The sequence below is a fragment of the Podarcis vaucheri genome (genome assembly GCF_965113315.1).
Source record: "Podarcis vaucheri genome assembly, chromosome: 7".
Lineage (NCBI taxonomy): Eukaryota > Metazoa > Chordata > Lepidosauria > Squamata > Lacertidae > Podarcis > Podarcis vaucheri.
The window spans coordinates 67,363,854-67,388,233 of NC_138765.1; the positions used below are offsets into that span (position 1 = coordinate 67,363,854).

At 48.2% G+C, this 24,380-nt stretch overlaps 1 protein-coding gene across 2 annotated transcripts in view; it reads right to left on the reverse strand.

The window, feature by feature from the left end:
* Nucleotides 1–235: 235 nt before the first annotated feature.
* NPHP4 (nephrocystin 4) overlaps nucleotides 236–24,380 on the reverse strand; it is a 102,281-nt gene continuing 78,136 nt past the window's right edge. For both annotated transcript variants that reach the window (XM_082233400.1, XM_082233399.1), the window contains exons 19-30: nucleotides 20,232–20,360; nucleotides 14,190–14,401; nucleotides 13,606–13,832; nucleotides 11,896–12,082; nucleotides 11,569–11,658; nucleotides 10,734–10,890; nucleotides 10,125–10,210; nucleotides 9,451–9,536; nucleotides 8,769–8,940; nucleotides 4,476–4,655; nucleotides 1,884–2,027; nucleotides 236–1,002 (exon numbers count right to left, since the gene is read on the reverse strand). In XM_082233400.1, coding sequence (XP_082089526.1) covers nucleotides 862–1,002; nucleotides 1,884–2,027; nucleotides 4,476–4,655; nucleotides 8,769–8,940; nucleotides 9,451–9,536; nucleotides 10,125–10,210; nucleotides 10,734–10,890; nucleotides 11,569–11,658; nucleotides 11,896–12,082; nucleotides 13,606–13,832; nucleotides 14,190–14,401; nucleotides 20,232–20,360 — 1,811 coding nt within the window. In that variant the 3' untranslated portion in view covers nucleotides 236–861. The remainder of the gene's footprint in view (nucleotides 1,003–1,883; nucleotides 2,028–4,475; nucleotides 4,656–8,768; nucleotides 8,941–9,450; nucleotides 9,537–10,124; nucleotides 10,211–10,733; nucleotides 10,891–11,568; nucleotides 11,659–11,895; nucleotides 12,083–13,605; nucleotides 13,833–14,189; nucleotides 14,402–20,231; nucleotides 20,361–24,380) is intronic.

A 24,380-nucleotide genomic window follows, 5' to 3' on the forward strand; every position in this document is an offset into this window, starting at 1 on the left:
GGCAAAGATATATCCATTACCATCCAAGTGGCAAAAATTGTTTGGGCAGCCAGGTTAAAAACAACAACCCCCAAGCACTTGGTGGGGTGGGAGGGTGCGCTGCTGGTTTAATTTCATTTTTAACACCTTTATAGTTTATTATAGAGGGTTGCTGCATTTTTACCCTGGGGGGTGAGCTTTATTTTTATGTTTGTGTGTGTTGATTACGTCAAAAGAAGTGTCCGCTTTCTCCATATTGTGGCGGCTTTAAACAATTAAGTTTAATTCATTCAACAAGAATGAGAAGGCATGTATGTTCTTCTGATTATGATCCTTTCTTTAATTAAAAAACAAACAAGCACCCAAACATGCCCCAAACCCAACCTCTGTGTAAAAATAATGTTACAAAACCAAACAAATTGGCAAACAAGCTTGCACTGCTGTGTTAAAGGTCTGAAAGCCTCAGCTGCCTTCTACCAGCCAGTGACATTTCATGGTGAGAGAAATGAATTTTCGATCCGGAGCAAGGAGGAAAGGGGGTGGGGGTATAACAGGCACGACTCAGCTGCGTGGTTGGAGGTCGTGCTGACGTCCCAGGAATCCACTCGGGCAATCAATCACGCAGGCTTAGCAGGGACTCGATGGGATGCAAGCTAAAGTACACTCAAGTGGAGGCCATGTGTCCCACCGCTCTGAGGTAGCGGAGTGGGGGAGGTAATCTCTCTGCAGACTTGTGGTTGGCGACAATTCAGGGGCGCAAAGGCTGTTTGCAGACGGGGATCATGAAGGGAGCGGTACTGTCCCTTTAGGGGAGTTTGATGAATTGCAGGAGAGTGGAAAACAATCGAGGCAAGGGCACACAAATGCATACACCTTACAACACTACTGGTAGGTGACCTTCACGCAGAAAGTCTCTTCGTTCTTGTCTTCATGATCATTGATATAAATCAGGATTTCCTCTTCGCCAGCACTCTGGCTTGGGGCAAATCGCAAGCCGATGGTGTACGTCTCCCCTCCGCTGATCTGCAAGGACAAACAACAGGGACGGTAGCCAGAGGGTCAGTTGAGGGCTAATAGATGCCTGCATATAAATTGCTTCGTAAGCAGTGATTCCGTGGATGATCCCTCAGTATAATTGTTGAAAAGGGCAAGGCCCAATTCCAGGCCAAAGTGAAGCACCTTTTGTGTCTCAAGGGTGGTGTGGGATTTTTACTATTATTTTAGTGCTGCATTTTGGCTGGAAGGTGTTCAGATGGTGCTCGAGGCTACATGAGACAATACGGAAGCTTTGCCTCTGGGATTTGGTCTATGGTGGCTGTTTCATGCATTTGAAACACTGCATACCCTCATCAAAATTGAAAGATGAGGCACAAACATGCGAAGAGAACCCTTACAGAACTATTTTGGGATGTGAGACCTGATTGCCCTCAATATGCTCAAAACTCTAGTTTGTTGGAGGTTTTTAAACAGAGCATGGATGGCCATCATTCAGAGATTCTTTGGCTGTGATTCCTGCACTGGGGGATGGACTAGATGGCCCTTGGGGTCCCTTACACCCCTACAATTCTATGGTTCTATCCAAACATGCAGATTACAGAGACAGTTGAGAGCCAACTTTGCAGTGCCTGGGGTAGCATTTCTGCCTGGAGAACTTCCTGGAGGCTCAGAAAAGTCAAACCATCCTGTTCCTCTTAAGATGCTACCTCAACTTTTACAATTTTATAACATGCAGAGAACAACATGTGCTGAGAAACCAGAGAGAGGAACTGAGGGAAGTCGGGGGGGAGGGGTTCTTTGGGGGGAGGGGGGAAACAGGGGGGGAATGAGGATGATGTATTTTTTACAAATTGTTATGTCAAAATTCCTAATTAAAAATATTTTATTTTTTTTAAAAAAGATGCTACCTCAAAGGAATCCTCCTTGAACTGTAGAAGGTCCGGCCGGTTGGTGTGCAGGAAATAGACCCTCCGGGATGGATAGGGGTTGGCGTAGGTGATCCTCTTGTTTGAGCCTTTCCCTCCACCAGGGGGGAGCACGATTTCAAAAGCCTGGAGGTGGGGAGAAAAGGAAAACTGGAGTCCGAGACAACACTGGACGGGATGATGCAACACCACTATCAGGGCCGAATGAAGTGCCATGATGTGAGAGATCTCTGTGTTTAGGATCTCCTCCGAGTTTCTTTCCCTTTTTTCAGTTTAGTGGGTGCAGGAATGTGCTTTGGGGGAAGAGACACGCTAAGAGAGGGTGATTCACTCTTTTCCTCCCTTAATGCTTCCTGCTTCAAATAGCCCCTGCCTCCTGTTAATTACACAGGAGATGGGGGGAGGTCTATATACTGGGTTGCACCCAACATCTATGCCCAATGAAATCAAAGAGCTTCCCCAATTTAAACAGAGTTTCGATGGCCATCTGTCAGGGATTCCTTAGCTGCGATTCCTGCATTGCAGGGGGTTGCACTAGATGACCCTTGGGGTCCCTTCCAACTCTACAGTTCTATGATTCGAAGGCCATCAATTTCAGTGGGTCTACTGCGACTGAGTTGGATTTCTTCATATCTTGAGGCTGCAGAGCTATAAAAAACTCGGTGTGTGTATGTGTCGATTTCACACTTTAGCATCCCATTTGAGCTGCTGCTGAGTTAGCTCTTAGCTTCGCCTTTTGAGCAGCTGCTGAATAGCTCATGCTTTCTCACCTAGCCTGCTGTCAGGTGTGCCAGGGCAATTGCTACTGTCTCCAGTTTTGGAGTATCAGGTGCTCTACAGGGTTGGCACACTTCCTACCCAGAGGACTTAATGTCTAATAAGCAAACTAGAGAAGGCTGTTATAATGAGACAGCGGAGAAAAGGGGGAAGGGGGCAAATCAGATGCTGGATCTGGCCACAGTGACACATGTTCTAGTTACATCCCAGTTGGACTACTGTAACACATTCTACGTGGGGCTACCTTTGGAAGCTTCAGCTGGTCCAAACTACTGATGGGGGCATTGCAGGGAGCATGTTCCTCCCCTCTTAAAAAAACAACTTCACTGGCTTCTAGTCCATTTCTGGGCACAATGCAAAGCACTGGTTCTAACCAATAAAGCCTTATACTGCTTGCACTCAGGCTACCTGGAAGACCTCCCTGTATGAACCCACCTGTTTGCTATGCTCCTCCAGTGAGCACCTTCTCTTGGTCCCATCAACATCAGAAGCATTGCTGGTGGTGACACAAGAGAGAGTCTTTTCTGCGGATGCTCCCAGACTGTGGGATTCCCTCCCAAGAGAGGTCAGCCTGGCTCCCTCTTTGCTATCCTTCTGCTGGCCAGCCAAGACCTTCCTGTTCAGGCAGGACTTGGAGAACTAAGGAGCAGACAGTGCTGATCACTGCAAACTGTACTTCAGCTGCTGGTTCTAAGTGTGTTTTGATGCAATTTAACTATTGTTTTTAGATTTGTATTACACTGTATTTTATGATGATGTTTTTAAATGTTGCACGCTGCTTTGAATCCCAGTATGGGAGAGAAGTGGGATATAAATACATTAAATAATGAATAAATAGCCAGAAGGTTAAGGCTTGTGGGATCCTGCCTCCCTACCCACTGTCTTCTAAGAAAACATTAGATGGTTCGATGAACTGGACGAGAAAGTATCTGGCAGGTTACACTCAGATATATTCCTCATTAGGAAAGACAACCTCTTAAACTCCTCATGCCCTGAAACTAGAATAAACTTGTTTCAGGATTTGATTTCACTTCTTCAACCCTATTTGACCCCAAAAAATGCAACACGGCGGCCATTATACTCCAACAAATCTAAACCCTGGTTCGATCAGGAATGCCTCACTATGAAGCACTCTTTGTTGGGAAAATACAGGAACTATAGGCCTGCCAATCTACCCTCACTCCCTGCAGAGTGGTTTGAAGCTAAACAAAATTATAAAGCTTCTAAGAAAGGGTTTTGAGGAAGGGCTGAAGGAGACCATGGCTGTGGACATGAAACTGAACCGAATTGTGTGTTCGGTCTCTGAATCTGGGGAGCTGGGGGTGGCTGAACTGCAGTATGGCAAACTGCTCCTCTGTTGAACAGGCAAGGGCAGAGCTCAGAGGCCAAAGTTCCTTCCTGCCCACAGAACAGATTTCAGTGATGGGAGACAAGCTATGCAGCTAAAAGCCTGGATTTTAAATTACAACAAGAGGGGGAAATAAACAGTGCATTGCCTTTTAGGACACACCTTTATCATTCCTAATAATGACCAGAAACAAGAAAACTCCTGAAGAATAACCATGCAGGCAGCCTCAAAATTGCCACCCGAGGCCCCCCTAAATGGCACTCCTGAGACAGGAGTGTAAGAAGAATTTTGATTTTCAGACTGAAAGGAAAACCCACCTGAAGCAAGGTCTTGTCCTTGCTGACTCTGGACCCCTCATGTTCAGGAGAACACGGCCCTCCACCTGACCTTTCTGGCCCCCTTGCATCACCCTTAGTAAAACCAGGAATTAAAGGCAAATGTCTGACTACCTTGGAGACAAGAGGCTGCTGGCAGGATAGGCACACCAGCCAGGAAGAGACAAGCTGATGGTATTCAACATCCACCAGGTTGAGGTAGAGAAACCGGCTGCCGGCACTCTGAGGCCTCACGCCGAGGTGCAGATCTTGCACGCCATTTGCAGGGAGGATGAAGATGCCTTCTGGGTCCACCTAGCAGAGGAAGAACGAGGAGACATAAGCACAGAAGAAGAGCCTGCTGGATCAGGCCAGTGGCCCATCTAGTCCAGCACCCTGTTCTCACAGTGGCCAAAGTGATGCAAGCAGGATCTGACCATGAGTGCCCTCTTCCCTCCTGTGGCTTCCAGCAACTGGTGTTCAGAAACATCACTGCCTCCAGCTGCAGAGGCAGAGCAGAAGTATCATGGCCAGTAGCCATCAATAGCTATATTCTCCATTAATTTGTTTAGATTTTCTTTTAAAGCCATCCAAGTTAGGGCCATCACCGCCTCCCATGGGAGCGAGTTCTCTGGTTTAACTATGCACTGCATGAAGAAAGGCTTTGTTTTATTTGTCCTGAATCTTCCAACATTCAGCTTCATAATGAGCCTACGGGGAAAGGAGCTTACTGCAAAATATTACATAATCTTCGGCGCCTGTACCTCTGCCCACATGTAGCTTGTTCTGGAAAACAGGGAGTAGTTGCTGCCACGGAGTGAAGCTGATGAGGACCCAGAACTCCTTTTCAGGGCTGCTTCATCAGCCTTATTGCATGGATCCTTAGATCCACCTTTAGCAGGAAAGACTGTGCTCAACGGCAGAACCACCCCTGGTCTGTCTATAGTAGGAGACTTGAGGCATTCCACCACTCACTCTGAATGTAGCTTGCTTGCTAGCCTATGTTCAGTAGCCCATGGGTGGTTTTACTAACCATAAGTGATTTCAGGCCTAGCTAAGACTTAAAATCTGTTCCACTTTAAAGTCACTGTCAAAGGATTCTGGGAAGGGAAATCCATGTCTCCCCCACAGAGGAAGTGAGGAAGAAAGACTCCTCCCTTCCTCTTTGTTAGATATGAGCTACAAGGTGTGGGTGGCTTGCCAAAAGCCAGGTAAGCATTTTGGAAGGGAACATCCTGTTTAGGTGTAAGGCACAATGGTCCTCTCCTTCACCTCACAGGGCACCTCCCTCCCTCCCTCCCTCTACATCATATCCAGAGATGCTACAGGGTGGGCTTAACTATGGAAAGGTGGCTTACAAATGAACTATGAGAAAGGTGATGGATGTATCCCTGCTCAGGTCAGCATCCATACTTTGGCCCTTTAACAATGGTGCCTCAATGGGGACAGTCACCTCAAGGCCATGGGCTCTAGGTGACTTGAGTGATGCTGTGAACAGCAGCTGCCAAAGCCCCCTGCCAGAGGATCAGGAGGAGGAGGGGCTTCTCAGAGGTTAATCCAAAATGCTACAGACACCAACGAGGCTCTTCCGAAAGGGACCACCTTGGTGTCCTTTGATCAAGCCACGGGGGAAGCTAATCTGCTCTACCTCTGTCTGCAGCCTGGAATGCAAATGAGGCAATGATTCAATGTGTGCTGCCAACATGGAAATGAGAGCTTGCAGAGGCAAAAGGCAAGGGCCTCGCATTTTCTTTTCATGAAGGTTCTCCCTTGGCAATGGGGCTACATCCGCCTTATGCCAGCAATTTAGGAGGCATCTCTGGTCAGTCTGTCCAGCTGCAGTGATTAATGTTCATTACATTTAAGGGAGGGCTGTTTTAGAAACTGAAAGCAAGGTTCCTGATTCTTGGCTTAAGGTATAATTGCCACTGGCTTCCTCCTCTCCTTTGCTCTAGAGTAGCTTTTCTCAGCCTTGGATCCCCAGATGTTGTTGAACTACAACTCCCATCATCCCTGACCACTGGTCCTGCTGGCTAGGGATGATGGGAGTTGTAGTCCAACAACGTCTGTTGAGAAAGACTGCTCTAGAGATATAACAATCAGCTGACTCCACAGGAGGTTCTCCAGAGGATACAAGGCCATTCTCCACCACGGTTCAGGCTGCATGTGCTTCTGGATGCCAGGGGAGGTGGTCTCAATGGATGAGGGTCAGCAGGAGCTTGCCTTGAGGACCCTGAACACCATGAGACATTGAGAGGCCCACTCTGAGGGCAGTCTCAAGGAGTGGATACTGTGTTTGACTCTTCCCCCAGAGGCTGGAAGTTTAGACTTCCTAAGACTCTCAATCTTTCATAAGCTCTGAGCAGAGAGTTTACAGATGTCAGTAACCCGCTGACATTGCCTCCTGACTTCAAATTGTTGCCAGTTTTAAATTCCTTCTCGCTCTCAGCTAAAGGCCAGGACCTGGGCACTAAATAGGTCTGCCTGTAACACCCATCTTCTCTGAAAACTCCCACTGGGAGCTGGCCAAGGTGCTGCACAATCTGAACTACCGTATTTTTCGCCCCATAGGACGCTCCGTCCCATAGGATGCACCTAGTTTTTTTGGGGGGAAATAAAGGGGAAAAAATTTCCCTTTATTTCCCCCCCAAAAGCAGGTCGGGGAAACAGAACCAGGTCGAGGAACAGCGGGATGGTGGCGCTGCGCCTCCCTGCTGTCCCCCGAGCTTGTGGGGCTGGCCCATGTCTGCCCCGCGCGAGGGGTGCTCTGCATCAGGGCGCCCCGCCCGCCGGGCAGCAGGCTGCTATCTGCATCGTGGGGAGCCTTGCTCCCCACGTTGCGGATAGCAGCCTGCCGCCTGGCGGGCGGGGCGCCCTGAAGCAGAGCGCCCCCCTCGCCAGGCAGACATCCGCAGCGTGGGGAGCCTTGCCGGACTTCCCGGCAAGGCTCCCCACGCTGCGGATAGCAGGCAAGGAACTCCGGCAACGCTCCCCACGCTGCGGATGTCTGCCTGGCGCGGGGGCGCTCTGCTTCAGGGCACCCCGCCCGCTGGGCGGCAGGCTGCTATCCGCAGCCTAGACATCCCTGCCGGACCTCCCGTAGGGCTGCCTAGGCTGTGGATGTGTTCCTGAAGCCTGGAGAGCGAGAGGGGTCGGTGCGCACCGACCCCTCTCGCTCTCCAAGCTTCAGCAAAAGCCTGCATTCGCCCCATAGGATGCACCCAGATTTCCCCTTCATTTTTGGAGGGGAAAAAGTGCGTCCTATAGGGCGAAAAATACGGTAGATTTGGCTCCCTGAGCTCTTGATGCTTGCTACTTGCTGCTGCACACTCACCAGAGGTCAAGTCCCTCCATGCCTCCCTCAGCATCTTCTCTGGCTTACAAACATCGCCAATAGCACCATCAGTAGACCAACTGCCCATACAGGTGTGCACCTGTTTGACCATCCACCTAAATTCTGCATGAACCTAATGCCAAATTCCGAGTTTGGAGAGAACTGCAGATTACTCACATCTCCACCCATTATCCTTCTGAGCAGGCTTTTCTTATGCTCTTATAACCTCATGTCACACTGAGTACCTTATGGGCTTGTATACGGATTGGAGAGGTGAAGTTGAGGGTGAGGGATTGACCAGGGCTCATCAGAGAATCCACGTCTAGGAACTGATCCCAGGTCTGATCAGCAGAATCTCACTTAGACTCCATACCATGAGTTAAGCTGGAGTTTCCTTCAAGTTTCCTTTGTCTTTTGCTGTTCCCTTTCAACTCATGTAGCTTCAGAATTTTCAAGCCCCCCCCCCCTTTCAATTTATGTGAGGGCAGCGGAGTTTGTGTTTCTCTTATTATTCACATTTATAATTATGACTAAATGCATTCTAAAGAAATTATTATTCTCCACAGACTCATTAATTCTGATAACTTGCCCACTGGGGTTTTGGGCCACTGATCCCTCCGTACGATGGCTTTAATCAAAAGACAATTACAGAAGAGGCTTTGCAGCTGTAAATTGTCTGAGGTCTCCTAATGGGCTCTTGCGTCCTAGCGGACGGCCCATCTCATGGGGACCTTTGATGAAAATCTCCAAGCAAAGGCACTTGCAGAGGCGGAATCAAATTTCCCTGCAGAATGTGTGTGTGTGTGTGACCCTCCTTGTGCGATTTCTTGCCAGTTTCTTGTGAAAATGTGCATCACCCTTTCTTTCTCAATTGCTTTTATTTGTCCTTGGAAAAACATTGCCCAGCCAAATCTGATTAGCTCCATCATGTGATCCCTGATTGGCTAGGATCAACCGTTTGACTAATCCAGGCAGGATGGAGAAAGCGTAATAAAGGAGGAGGAAAATGAAACAGAAGGTTTCCTGTTCTTTTAAGATCTGAGCAACCACAGAATAAAGCAAAGTCCCCACGGAGTCCCGGGGTCTGATCTTACCGTCAGCTCATGCGGGTGTGAGGTGTACGCTTTCACCTTCCGGATGGCTTGAGTCCCTCTGAGCACCAGCGAAAGGCGGGTCAGCTGCCCTGTTATACAGCTAACATCCACCCGCTGCAAAGAATGGAGGTAGAATTGCCAGATCTGTGTCGGAGCAGCCAGCCAGGGGTCCCTGGAGTGACAAACGGAGCAACAGATGGTGCTTCACAGCCTTGTCAGAGTGAAAAATACTCGGGGAAGTGACGGCTCCAAAACTGTGAGCCGGGAAAGAAGGAAAATCCTCCCTCAAACCCATGTGTGCATTCTATAAATTAAGCACCAGCCTCCCAGTTCCTGGGGAATGCTCACACGGCCTAGCAGGGCACAATCCTATCCTGGTTTGTTTGTTTGTTTCCTTGTTAAAAAACCAAACAGAAAACATCCAAATAAAACGCAGTTCTGTGCTCAGCTCTGGGCTTCTCCATGTGGTTGAATGTTCCAGGATCTGCTTCCTTAAGGAGACAGAGCAGCATAGGCTGCAGGATGCCTTTTGATCTTTAAAATTTAATTTTTATTGCTTTGCTTCTTACCTGTTAAACAACAGCACACATACATACAAACAAGCAAGGAAGGAAGGAACCCTCCACCCTTAGTAACTCTGATGCAGCACAGAATCTGAGTGCCAACATGGTTTCCTACTTACGTGTAAATAGAAAGGAAGAACCTCTTGATCTGTGGACTTGGGCCCCCTGCGACTTTCAGAAAGACATCCTGAGGTTCGCCAGGCCCCTGGGTGGGAAGACCGAGACCAGATTGTGATGTATCAGACCTTACCCAGTAGTGTTGAATTAATTTCTGAATGAAAACCAGGGAGCAGGTTTTGGAACAAAGGAGACTGCCTTCAATCACTGATCTACACCAGAGGTGGTTAACGCTCTTCCCTTTAGATGCTGCTAGAGTAAGACTACTGTCATCCCTGACTATTGGCTGGGCTGGCTGGGGCTGACGGAAACTGGGATCCAGCAACATCTGGAGGGCTGGATTGCTAACCTCACCCTGGTCCACCCTGCCTGGCAGAAACTCTCCAGTGTGTTATATAGAGAGAGCCCTTCCCCAGCGATGCTGGAGATTGATCCTGGGACCTTCATCACACAAAGGACGATGCCGCTCTCTTCCCCGAAGGCTCTGCTTTTTTGCATCTGGAAAAGTTAATTTATAACTTGCGTAAGACTCAGAGCTGTGCTGGAAGTTATGAAAGAAATATTTTCAGCACATTTACAGGGACTTCGGGAGCAGGAGCAAAAGGGGGTGGGGGAAAAACTCGCTAATCTTTGGTGGGTTGGAATAATTTTCAAAGATTTGTGGGGCATTCAGTACCATTTTCTTGGTTTCACAAACAATGTTGGGGTCACTGCAACGCACAAATATCTCTGGTTCTCCACCCGGCATACCCACTGGGGCACCTGGCAAGGACAAAAATAGATCGTGAGGTCTGATTATTCCCACAAAAACAGCATGAATAAAAATAATCTCTGCCATTGCTGCTGCGGCATACAATGCAAAATCCTCCCATCTGCTGAAAGCAATGTGTGCAACGTATTTATACTGCTAAGACCACCCAACTGCCCAGTCAGGGCTGAACTGGTGACCTTCTGCATTCCTAGCATATGCTCTACCCCTGAGCTAATGTCCTGTACCTCACTACAGGAAACTACCTTGTCTCACACGGGGCCATTTAGCTCAGTATTGTCTGCACTGACTGGCAGTCCCGAAGACTCCAGGACTTCAGACAAGGGTCTTCTTCAGCCCTACCCAGAGATCCCAACTGAAACTGGGTCCTTCTGCATGCAAAGCAAGTGCCCTTTCCCACTGCATACATCCAGTATATCCAGCTTGGCCCTGGCAATGGCAGTGATTTTCAACGTGTTGCTTCTCGTTCTCCACTTTCAGGGGGCGGGGCTGCCTGTGAAACTGGCTAAGGGCTACCTGGAAGGGTGTGCCAAGGAGGCAAACGGATGGATTTCTTGAGAAAGGTGAGCTCCGGGTGATAGAAGCGGAAGGTCTGATCCACCACGTGGGGCTGGGATTCCACGTTCACACTGAGGATGGCGAGGAGCTTCCCGCCGCTTGCAGTGAAGGAGACCTGGGTGGAGGGAGAGGGAGAAAGTGAATGTCGTCCCCACAGGACAGCATGAATGGGGGGGACCGTGAGGGCCTGCCACTGCCTCTCACCCCGCCCTACCTTATAGGATTGTTGCAAGGATTACATGGGGGGGGGGGCAGGGAGAGCACCACCTTGGGCGCCCTGGAGGAAAAGCTGCCTTTCGTAAAACAGGCTGAATCTTTATTGCACTGCTGAGGGATGGTTTGCCTAAGCCGCAATTAGCAAATGTGGAATTAAGTCCTTAGGCTTGATATCCTTGTTACATCCCATAAATGCAGAGAGCAGAAATAATCCTCGAGTAATTTCAGTACTATCACCTGTAATACTAATCAGGTCCTTGTGTACCTTTAAAAAATTAATAAAATTGAGTGCCTTTTGGGAAAACAGGCCACATCTTTATTACAGAGCTGGGCAAGGTTTGGAGATCAAAGGGCACAGGGGTGGTAAGTTTGGGGGGAGCATGTCTGGAGCTACCCCCACCCCAACTCATTGCACACAGACCCACCACCACCACTGCCGCCACCACCCCGTCAACCTTCCTGCATGAGGAATGTACTGAGAGTGACAGAACCACCAAATCTAAAGAGGGAAGTGCACCCACAAGCCGACTGACTGGGTGCTGCCCAATCACTCTCCTTGTCAATCAGTGCGATTTACCCTGATGTGCTTTGTTTGTATGCCACAGGACTTCCAGGGGGCTGCGGAGTCCTCCTTGCCTTTGATGAACATCAGCTCCGTGGGACCTTGCTGGGAATGAAAGAGAGGAGTTGCAGTGTGCTTCTCATTTTAACTCCCCCCCCAAAAAAATCCTCCCACTGTCTTCTAGGAGTCTAATGTCTGCGAGCCATTATCCTGGTTTATATGCTGTGGAATTCATTCTGCTATAGGCTTAAATGAGATTCCGGTGCTGCGCCTTGTGTAAAGTTTCTCAAAAGCAAATATTTGGGAAGTATTTTAAAAAGCAAAGCACGAACGCCTCTCTACCTGCATGGTGGCAGCGTGCTCCAGGGAGAAGGCCTGGTACTTGAAGGGGATGTGGACCGTCTCCTTGGGGCGCAGGTACACCTGAGGTGTGAGGTCGTCCTGCAGGTGAAACATGTCCTCCTCCAGAGGGGTGTTGGTTTGGGTCATCTTCTTGAAGTGCCTCCATTCTCTAGCGTCCACAATGACACTGGAGGGAGAAACAAACCAAACAAAGGCCAAAGGCTTTTACTTCCAGGCGGAACTTCCAACCTCTTTGTTACCTGTGATCCATATCTCAAAATCAAACTTTGGATTGCCACCTTTGACACTGTGGCTGGGAGCCGGTGTCTGTTGCAGCACGTGTCGGCTTTCCACATGTATAACGGAGGGAGAATTAATTTCACAGGAGCATAGAATTGTAGAGTTGGGAAGGACCCTATGGGTCATCTAGTCCAACCCCCTGCAATGCAAGAACCACAACTGAAGAATTTACCTTCTAATTGGTGTTGGTGGCATTCATGTGCATAAAGGTATAGGTACCCCTGACCGTTAGGTCCAGTCGCGGACAATTCTGAGGTTGCGGCGCTCATCTCGCTTTACTGGCCGAGGGAGCCGGCGTTTGTCCGCAGTTTTTCCGGGTTATGTGGCCAGCATGACTAAGCTGCTTCTGGCAAAACCAGAGCAGCGCATGGAAATGCCGTTTACCTTCCCGCCGGAGTGGTACCTATTTATCTACTTGCACTTTGACGTGCTTTCAAACTTCAAGGTTGGCAGGAGCAGGGACCGAGCAATGGGAGCTCACCCCATCATAGGGATTCGAACTGCCAACCTTCTAATCGGCAAGACCTGTGTCCCATATTCATGTGCATAGAGCCCTTTTATTATAATCTGTAGTCAAATGAATGCTGCCCACTGGTTGCGGGGGGGGGGGGTGAGAGGGCGGGGGGGGTGTCCAAAATTGTCTTCCCTCCCTGAGATTGGGAACTGCAGCTCCCACTGGCAGAAATCCTACAGGGGATGCAACAGCCTGTGTGTGCAGTGTGTGAACTAAACCTCCCCTCTACCCCCAACTAATTAATATTTATTTAGAGCTTTTGCACCCTGCTCCTTAGACAAAAAGGCTTCTGAAGTGGCTTACATATGATCAATTAAAAGAAGACAGTCCCTATCAACACAGGCTAGCAACCTAAAAAAACGAAACAAAACAAGAACAGCACACAAGGGAAAAGGGACAGAGAGGGAAGAGGAAAAAAGATCAATGTTGATCTGACTGCACACCTGGCGTTTTTTAAGGGACCCTGTTCCAATGGCCCAAAATGAATATAATCTATATAAGAATATAAGGAGAACCCCTGATGGATTAGGCCAAAAGCATATCTGGTCCAGCATCGTGCTCTACCAGGGGCCAACCAGATGCCCCAATGGGAAGTCCACAAGGAGGATCCAAGGGCAAGAGTGCTCTCCCAACCTGCGATTCCCAGCAATAAGTTGTAAGGATTACTGAGCTAATGCATGAGGAAGTGATCTGAACACTTGAAACGCACCATAGATACACAAACAGATATTAATGCCGAGCATTTTTATGATTGATTGTGTGTCTCCCGACAGTTTTTGTATGACCCTTCTGGCCTTCAAAATGCAGCCGCTTTTTCTCTCACAGTGATCCGGCTGGGGCTCAGAAAGCACAAAGAAGGGCATCACCTGCTTTTGCTCCCCTGGGGCTTCTCCTACCTGAGCTCTGGGTTGTCCGTCTCTATGGTGACCGTGTGCTGGACATTATACGGGTTCTTCAGGGCAAACTCGAAGAACTCAGCTGTGCCAAACGTGGCGTAGAGGGTGTGACGGGTGGTAATGGCCTGGCTCAGCATGTTGGCGATGCTCTCGGCTTTGATGCGCTCCCGGTAGGCCTCGATGATCTGGAGGTCCCGGGAGTGCTGAATGCGATCCTCGTGCCGTCCCTGTGAGGGAAGGAAAGGCTCAAGAACTGGCTGAGTGGGCAGGGTGGACTATGGGATGTAGCTCTTCCAGAGAAACTAACACAGCATCTTAAGAGTGCTAGGGAACACAAAAACCAAAGACAATTCTGAAACTGTATGGAACATGTTTATTCCACACAATGCACAGGGCAATGCCACCTGCAGCTCTCTCTGGGGCAATGTGTTCGGACAGCGGCTACAAGACCACTGACTGTCTCCCACCTGATGGCTCAGCTCTAAGACCCTGTAGAGATGCCATTACTTGGGAGTGAGTTGTACTTGGCTAAATGGGCCAAGGGTCCAGCTCAGAAGGCGGCCATGGGGAAACCAGTCTCTCACCGTGATGAGGGTGGCTTTCTTCGCAGCATCGCCCTCTTGGGACTCCCGCCTCCGGACCGACAGCATCCTCTCCAGCTTCCGCCTCCGGGTGACGCTGGCCTCGCTGCTGCTGTGCTGGAACGTGGCGCTGACTTCGCGCAGGCGCGAGAAGAGCATGGCCGCCAGCTCGCTGTCCACATCGGCCAGTTTTTGTGCCTGGCACACGTTCCCAGCTGGAAGACAGACAGACAGACAGAGGTCATGATGGAAATGGGCAGATGGGATGAAGCAAAAGCCAATCACATCGTTTCTCTGTCTTGATGTACAGGAATTACTTATGCGATTGATACCTGCCTGAATGCTGCTTTTTAAACCTGTGGCATTTTCTGTTTCCTTAATAAGAAAAAAAATTACTCCTTCTTCCTTTTCTCCCTGCCCCTCCCCTCTTTTTTTTACTGGGCAATAAAGATAAAAATGCAATTAAGACCGTGGCTACCTCTGCCCTCTTTTCAAATTCCATTAGATCTCAAAATGAAAGGCTTCAAGTTTGGTTTTGAAGACAACGTTAATGAATTAGCTACACGTTACTCTGCTGAATGGTTGAGTATTAAGTTATTAATTTGCGGCTTTATCTCCCCGGGTTGATTTCATTTGGGGGTCCAATTTTCAACACACCAGTTGGCTACACTTTCATATTCTTCCGCTCCTTGTTTGATGTGGCCTTTTCTTTCCTTTGTGGTGGGAAATAGCTTTGCAAATAAAGTAATATGCTTTTTTTTTACAGAGAGAAAAAGACCATCAGAGGTAAAGCAGAAGGAGAACAAAGAGCTTTTAAAGCACAGAAACGTAAGAAGCTGTCTTATGCTGCAACCATTAGCCATAGAATCACAGAACTGTAGGGCAACCACCTTTGCAATCTAGCTCAGTCTGCACCAGGGGTGAGGAACTTTCCTCAGTCCAAGGGCCGTGGGGAATCTTCTGGGGGCCACATGCCAGCGGTGGGCTAGGCTAGAGGCAAAAGTAAGAGGAAGAATAAATGGGACTCTTTGTGCCCTTGTACAGCTGGCTACATTTCAGCCACTCAAGAGTCAGAGGTCTCTAGACACACATCTCTCCAAGGCAAGCAAGAGACACAGTCCCAGTTGACAAGTAAATATCCTTAAGAAAGGCACAGAAGTGGGGTGGGGAGAATCCTAAGGGCTGCATCCAGTTCTCAGGCAAAATGTCTTGGGGCCAGCCCTGACGGTGGATGCAACTGGAGTTTCAAAAGCATAGCAAGCTGCCTTCTATTGGGTCACCCAATTTGTCTACCAAGTTATTGTCTACACTGAACTGGCCACTTCCTGCTGCACTTTCATCCTCCACCACAGCTAATCAATGAGAGACAGTGTGGCGTAGCGGTTAAAATGTCAGACTAAGACCCGGGAGACCAGGGTTCGAATCCCTGCTCAGCCATGGTGAAGCTCGCTGGGTGGCCTCGGGCCAGTCACTGCCTCTTGCCGTAACCTTGCAAGGTTGTTGTTGTGAGGAGGCGGAGAGCCAAGTATGGCACCTCGAGCAAGGAGCTTGAAAAAGGTGGGGGTATAAATGCAGTAAAATAAAAGTAAGTAAATAACTGCTATGCCTTAAAGGGCTGCATGATCCACGTCAGAAGACCCTAGTTTCCATCTCTAGTTGAAGGGCTGTCAGGCCAGAGAATGTTTCTCTCTCTCTCTCTCTCTCTCTCTCTCTCTGTCTGTGTGTGTCCCCCTCTCCTCCTCTCTCTCTGCCTAAGGGCTTGAATACTTTTAATACATAGGCAGAGCTGGTTATGAAGGGCTGGTGGTCTTACTCCGTGTAAAGCATTTATGACAGCCTGGGGTAGTTGGTGGTTCAAAAGGAAAGGTCCTGGCAAGGAAAGGTCTCCTGGCAACTCCACCATTCAGGTTCCCAAATGAAATTCTTCATGTGACGTGGACTGCTGTACAAGGTTGCCTATTAGTCTGACTGCATGACTCTCTCGCTCTCCCTCTCTCCTTATAAATAGTAAGTCCTATTTGCAGGTTAGGTAAAGGTAAAGGTACCCCTGCCCGAGCGGGCCAGTCTTGACAGACTCTGGGGTTTGTGCGCCCATCTCACATCTATAGGCCGGGGGCCAGCACTGTCCGGAGACACTTCCGGGTCACGTGGCCAGCGTGACAAAGCTGCATCTGGCGAGCCAGCGCAGCACACGGAACGCCGTTTACCTTCCCGCTGGTAAGCGGTACCTATTTATCTACTTGCACCCGGGGGTGCTTTCGAACTGCTAGGTTGGCAGGCGCTGGGACCGAGCAGCGGGAGCGCACCCCGCCGCGGGGATTCGAACCGCCGACCTCTCGATCGGCAAGCCCTAGGCGCTGAGGCTTTTACCCACAGCGCCACCCGCGTCCCATTTGCAGGTTAGATGCCCTTAATTGGATGCTCAGTCCACCTTCTGTTCTCCCAGTCGTGGCAGATCAGCTCAGGCAACCTTGGCAACAACAACAAATGAATCACAAAGCCTGGAGATACATCCCTGCTCTGAGGGAAGGGGATGTTTAAGGGGGGTGAATGCCACACAACCTTTGTAAGTGGCGCTTGCCCAAGGCTGGCTGACTCCAGAAGCCCTAAAGATGTGGAGCAGGATTTCCCTTGCTTCTGGAGGTTGCATCCGGATAGATGCAGGTGTTACAAGAGCTCTTTTTGGAAACTAGCCCCTTCTAGGGCAGGCTCCCAGTTCACTATCCTTCCCACCCAGAATATCTTTCTTGTGGATCTTTCGGGGCACTGTCGCTAGCAGTTCCGAGTTCTCCCTATGGGTAACTCAGAAACTCCCTACCGGTTGACAACCATATCTACTCCACCCTGACATGTTTGGAAAGCTGTTTCAAGTGGATTTGAGGCATATTCAGCTGTGGGGATCTTCTCTGCTATTAGATATAGAGAGCCCGTGTGATGTAGCGGCTAGAGTGTTGGACTAGGACGTAGGTTCAAATTCCCCCACTCAGCCATGGATCTCACTGGATGATCTTGGGCCAGTCGCTGCCTCTTAGTCTAATCTACTTCACAGGGTTGTTGTGAGGATAATAGGAGGAAAACTGTGCACACCGCCTTGAGCTCCTTGGAGGAAAAGGTATGATATAAACGTAATAAATAAATAACAAAAATTATTGTCTATATTGTAATGGGAATTGGGGTTGCTTGTGCGTAAACTGCAAACTGCTCCAAGCTGGTTGTATAGCTAAACCTTTCCCTGGTTTGACAGCCCTTACAATGCGACTGTCTCAGTCACTGGCAGAATCCGTCAGTGGGCGTTTCCTAAACTTCTTCCAACATAAAAATTCCTTGACTCCAAGTCTCCTCCTAGATTCTCTGCGCGGAAGCTTTCTGTGCAGCGTAGGCGTGCCAAGCGGAGGTCCTGTGCTCTCTCCGCTGATCTCACTGGAAGAGTCTCTGAGCCTCCCCTCCGCAGTACTCTCAGCCTCCCCCTTCTCCCTGGTGTCCCCTGGATTTCCTTCCCCAGCGGAAGCCCTCTCTCTCTCCTTGCTAGTTCCCTCCCCTGCATCATTGGAGAGTCTTACCTCTCCTCTTGCCTCTGATGGCAGTTCCCTGACATATATCATTTGTTCTTTGAATTGCTCTTTGTTGGTCTTGGTGGCGGGGGCACTATTTTATTCTGCTTCAGTTGTTGCATATTTAAATAAAATATGTAGGCCATCTTGGAATATGAATGTGTGTGTGTGTGTGTGTGTGTGTGTGTGTGGATGGAAGGAGACGTATAAATGTTTTCTCTCTTTACTACAGTTGCACTCATATGTCATCACACTGACGGGTGTGTGTGCACTTGAAGCAGAGCAAGGGGCTGGGTTGCAACTGGGGTACAAAAGTTTGGGGCGTTGGGAGAGCTGTTGGGCAACGAGGGATGGTTTTTGCAAGGGGTTTGGGGGTGAGCTATGGAGGAGGGAGGTTGGGCAAACTGTGAGGAGCTGGGGGAGTGGGCAATCTGATGGAGGAAAGGGCTTTTGGTGAGATATAAAGAGGGGGTTGGAAATAGGGTGGTGGATAGGTGGGACTGGTGAGTGATGCAAGCAGGAACAGCAGTCCAAAGTAAAGTGAAACAAGTAAAATATTCTGTTTCCCAGAAACCTTGCAGGTAGTCTCTACCTGTGTGGCAGCAGTTGGCTAGAGTAATACACCTCTGATTTTCCCTCCCTCCCCCCAAACTCCCCCCCCCCAATATTCAATGGCTGTGCCCACGAGAAGCTGAAACAATGGTGCTGCTTGGCTTGGTCTGCTGCCCTTGCCAAGCCTCCAACCAAGTTCTGATCAGATCACTCAACCCTCCAGCATCCACCTTTAAAAGAGAGCCAGTGTCTGGAATTAAAAACAAAAAACCAAGGCCTCACTACGAGGGTGAGCTTGGCCATTCTCAAAAGCGGCTCAGGTGCAGAGCAGCTGGTTGGTTTTCATCCAACTCTTTGGAGTTTTCTAATGATGATTTGGTACTTCTGCATGACTGTTTTCAATCCTGGCAGCTGCTTCGAGGCCCCACAGACAGGAAAAGCAGGGTAAATACAATAAATCAAGTCAAGCTGGCTTTTCACTGAACACCTTGAACACAATCCCTTGCTAGAAAGAAAACATGGCTTAACTGAAGAGCTGCTTTAACTGCCAAGTTTGCACAGCCTCACCTGAGGCTTCTTCCCTGTGTGCTTGAGATTTAACATCTTGCATTTTCTGAGCCAATCCCTGTAGCCCATTGCAAAGAGGACACACATTCATGCATGAGGTACCAGCAAGTTAAAAGATCCACATACCCTTAAGGGAACGAGTGGCCACCTACCCTCACCTTTTCAAAATAAACTCAATGGTCTGGTTTTGGCTATCGGACACAATTTCATCAGTAACTGGTCCACCCCATTGCCTGACACTCTCTTAGCATTGTTACTTCTGGAAAGTGACCTGAATCCGAAAGCTAAGCACAAAGCTCTTTTCTTGCTTTCACTGGTGGTGGCTTGGGTGGTCATTGCTCAACAAGGGAAGTCATGAAATGCATGGCTCAATATCGTCTGGGAGATAGCCCTGTCTGAACGTCTCACACAGCACAGGTGAGGGGTGAAGCGAAGAAAGTGTGAGGGAGTGTGGTCTTAATTTTTTTTCCCTTTATTAGTATGGACCCAAAGTTCTCAGGCCCTCCACCCACACCTCACTTTAGAGAGGTTACAACTGCAGCTGGAAGCAACCCCCAAGAGTCATATAGTCTGACTCCCTGCAATGCAAGGGAGAAAAATTGCAAGTCTAGAAGCAGAGCCTAAAGTGTTGAAACAAATCCCTTCTGAGAACCCTTGGACACCAGAGATTCAAATCTCTTTAAAGATAAAGGAACCCTGACAAGTGGCCAGCTAAACTCCGCTTGAAAGCTTCCAAGGAGAGTCCACCACTTTCCGAGGGAGTCCGTTCAAGAGTTGAACAGCTCTTTTTAGAATCATAGAGCTGGGAGGTCCCAAAAGGGTGATCTAATCCAACCACCTGCAATGCAGGAATCTTGTATTGTCAGAAAGCTCTTCTTAAGGTTTAGTTGCAATCTCCTTTCTTGCTATTTAAATCCATTGGTTCGGGTCCTCCCCCTCGGGGCAATAGAAAACAAGTTCGCTCCATCCTATAATCAATAATCACACAAAACTGGTAATGACTCTTCTAAGGTAATTTAATCATTTGCTGTTATCTAGTCTGATTGTGTATTCTATAACCTGTGTCTGTGACTGGATTCTGCTATGTATGTTTACTCGAAGCTGTTCGATTGTTTTCTTGAAATCAATAAAAATTATTAGAAAAATAAAAAATAAACTCAAAAACATTGAGTGGGAGAAGGGGAGGAAGAAGACGCATCCACAAAGCCCTTAGCAGGCGGTCCACCCCACCCCTCCCTGCATCCACCTGCTTGGTGCATCACTCACTGTTTGGGGGAGGAGAAAGCAGTGGTCTCTCCTCTTCCCCATTTCTGCTCCCACCTGCCTCCTCAGCATAACCCAGTAAGGAAAATTGAGAAATCAGAAGCCGACTTACCGCTGTAAGCATTTGCAGACAGCAAGCTGCCCCCATGGAAGCCACTGTTCCCGTCATGGGAAGAGATGATGCAAGAGCGAGAAGGTGGCAGAGAGATGGACTTCCTCTGCCTTTGTTCACACAGATGGCCTACAAAAGAAGATGAGGCAGAGACTCAGGGAGCACAGGCTCAGGGGATGAACACAGACCTCTCTATCAAACCCCAGGGGGTTCCACAGATCTCCTCCCTCCTCAAGCCACACACCCCACAGTCCCTGCTCTGCACTCTCCTCAAGTGCTTTTGTATAGCTTGAATGTTCCCCTGGAATGTATTTTTTTGCAATATTTCTGTAAATAGTCTTTAAATTTCTTCCAATCTTCTTCCACCAACTCTTCTCCCTGGTCTTGGATTGTGCCAGTCATTTCCGCCAATTCCATGTAATCCATCATTTTCATCTGCCATTCTTTCAGAGTGGGTAGTTCTTGTGTCTTCCAATACTTTGCAATAAGTATTCTTGCTGCTGTTGTAGCATACATAAAGAAAGTTCTGTCCTTCTTTGGCACCAATTGGCTGACCATGCCCAGGAGAAAGGCCTCTGGTTTCTTCAAGAAGGTATATTTAAATACCTTTTTCATTTCATTATATATCATCTCCCAGAAAGCCTTAATCCTTGGGCACATCCACCAAAGGTGAAAGAATGTACCTTCAGTTTCTTCACATTTCCAACATTTATTATTGTTCCCCTGGAATGTAATCTTGCCTGGATGGCATGTAATGGATGGAGCAGGAGAGCTCCTCTAGTGGATTACAAACTGGTTAAGTTGTAGGAAGAAGAACAAGCATTACTGAAGCAGAGTCAGCATGGCTTCTGCAAGGGCAAATCCTGTCTCATGAACCTTCTCTGAGCATATGGATAGAGGTGATCCGGTTGATATAGTGTACTTGGACTTTTGAAAGGGTTTCGACAAAGTCTCCCGAGTAAGCTTAGCCCTCAAAAAATAAGAGAAGAGGTCACAAATTGGCTAAGCAGCAGAAAGCAGAGAGTAGGAATAAATGGTTGATTCTCTAGATGCAGAGATGTTGAAAGTGGAGTCGCCCAAAGATCGCTATTTTAACTTAGTGCTTTTTAACTTATTCGTAAACGATCTAGAGTTAGGCACAAGCAATGAGGTGCCAAGGTCTACTGACGATACTAAATTGTTCAGGGTCACTAAAACAAAAAGGGATTGGGGAGAGCTCCAAAAGGACCTCTCTAAACTGAATAAATGGGGGGTAAGATGGCAAATGCAATTCCATGTAAACAAGTGCAAAGTAATGCAGTCAGGGCTAAAATAATAATAATAATAATTTCACCTATATGCTCATGGGGTCTGAACTGGTGATGAAAGGCTAGGAATGAGACCTTGGGGTCACACTAGAGAGCTCAAAGATCTTGACCCAGCATACAGTGACTGTGAAAAGGGCAAATTCCAGGCAGCGACTCATTAGAAAAGGAATTGAAAACAAAGCTACGGCTATCATAAAGCCGTTATAGAAATCTATGGTGCAACCACATTTGGAATACTGTGTACTGTTCTGCTCACCTCACCTCAAAAGGATATTGTAGAGTTGGAAAAGGTTCAAAAAAGGGCAACCAAGAAAATCAAAATGAGGAAAGGTGTTTGGGACTTTTTAGTTTAGAGAAAAGGTAAGGTGCATGATAGAAGTTTATAAAATTATGCATGTCGTAAGTAAATAGACATAGGTTTTCTCTCTCCTTCATGAGACATGGACACCCATTAAAGCTGAAGCTTGTAATATCTAGGGCAAATAACACAGCACACAGTTAAAACTATGGAAGTCACTCCTGCAGGAGGCAGCGATGGCCACCAACCCAGATGGCTTTAAAAGAGGATTGGACAAATTCAATGGAGGACAAGACTATCAGTGGCTACTAGCCAGGATGGCTACACTCTGCCTCCACAGTTGGAGGCAATAATGCTTCTGACTACCAGTTGCTGGAAACCACAGGAGGGGAGAGTGCGCTTGTGCATGGGTCCTGTTTGCAGGTTTCCCACAGGCAATGTTTGGTCACTGTGAGAACAAGATGTTGGCCTGTTCTAGCAGGCTCTTCTTATAGCCTTATGTTTCCATGTTTCCAAAGCAGATCCGGAGACGCATGTGCATTTCGAAGTGGCTAATTCCAGTCTTAAGATATAGAATTCAGAACGTGCCTTTGGCTTGTTGGAGAGCTTTCTCTCTACCCTCCTCCCCTCCTCCTCCTCTTTTTCTCAGATCTTTCAAAGCCTCAAGCTAGGTTTGCTTTTTGGGGTTTTATTAATAGGGGGTTTTTTGTGTTTTTTTTACAAGAAGCACCAGAACAAGTACGCTACAGAAAAACAAAGTCTACCTTCCCCGGAGCAATGTTAATAATGAAGGTGACTGAGCAAGCTTGGGTTTCTTTCCAGAAAGGAGCCTAACAGGAACCGTCTGCAGAGGCACCAGAGCAATTCTAAGCCCCAAAAGCACCCCCTCAAAGAATCAATTCCTTCCCCCTCATGGCAATTGCCTTATCTTATTTTGTACCTTTCTGACACCGAAGGGGAACTCAGTGGGATCTCCTTTGGCTTTCGGAAATAAACACCTTGATGCATAATGGCAAGCTTATCCAGTCTCTTTGCAAGTCCGACAGCTCCTTTGATCTCTGACTCAACCTGCCAGCCAAAACTCTCTTTTTTTTAAAAAAAAAAAAAGCCCCTCTCTCCCATCTAAACCCACAGCCCGTTCAGAAAAAGAGAGTTATCAAAGGAGGCACCTTAAGGCTCTTTCCGCATAAGAGGGTCTTTGATTTGCAGTGCGCAACGGAAGCCAGGATCCTCTGAAACAGGAGCAAGTGAGCGCCTTCATCCCTTGGATCCTCTGAAGGAAGCTTACGCTTCCTGGCTCCTTCAAGCAGTTCCTTCTTGATCTGTTCCTTCCAGATGCAGGAAGGTCCTTCTTTGAAGTCACAATTTCTACAGTCTCCATAGTTGCCATGGTGAAGTATTTACTTAATTTTAGTAGGGGGGCCATTGCTCAGTGGTCAGAGCACATGATCTGCACAGGTGAAGGGCGCAGCTCTGCCCTCTGCTCAGGAGGGATTGTTGTGGGGGTGCTGCCACCACCCACCACCACCTGCCGCCCGAGGAAGCTGCCTCACTTTGCTTAATGGCAACGCTGGCTCCAAGCCTTCATAAAAAGCTCCCATTGGCACCAATTAAAGTAACATCTAGTTTAGCTCAGAGATCAAAGTACAGGTGATCTGTGAACCGCAGAGCAGCAATTTAGAAAGTCCTGAGCAGGGCAAAAAAATGGCACCAAGCACGAACTAATTTGGGATGATGAGGGGGATGGTCAGGAGGGCTGGGACTACGAGTAATGTCAAATCATCATGCCTTTCAATTATCTGAGGGAAAGAGCAGGATTTAACCTGGCCCTTGCAAAGGAATCGATCTTTCCCTGGCCACAAGTATTCTGGTCCCTGCATAATCAGCAAGGCAAGAAGTGTCCCTATTACTCAGCCATCCAAACTCAGTCGTTCTCAGACAGCACGGGATCAGAGAACATTTTTTTATCGTCATCTCATGTGACAGGTCTTCAAAGAACAACAGAACCAACAAACCTGCTTCCCCACCTCCACCCCTCTTCCCCAGATGAGATGATTGATTACTGAGAGGCCGGCAGTCTCCTGGACCAACACATTTCCAGTCACTCAAACAAATACACAAATTATAAACATTAAACTAGCCAGAGAATGTTGTAGAGTGAAGGGGGTTCCTCCATGTCCCCTTTAGCTGCTAAAGGTGTAACAGTCCCTTGTAAATGTGTCCTTCCCTTTCAAACCTCTCACGAGCTTTGATTTGTCAGTCAATTTCCCTGCCAAAGCCAACGCCATACTTTCGTCTCTACTAGGGTGGCGATTGATGCTCCTTCCAGAAATTGCCAGTACTTCCTTGCCTAGACTAGATGCCAACAACAACTGGCCAACAAGACGACTGAAATGCAGGATCAAGGAACATGTAGCTGTGGAGTCAAAGAGGAGGAATGGGGCTCTAAGCCTTTGCCAGGACTTGCCAAGTCCCTTTTGAATCTCTCTCCGCCATTAGATCGTTTCCTTCCCCGGCCTTTGATTCATCTCTGGATTGATCATC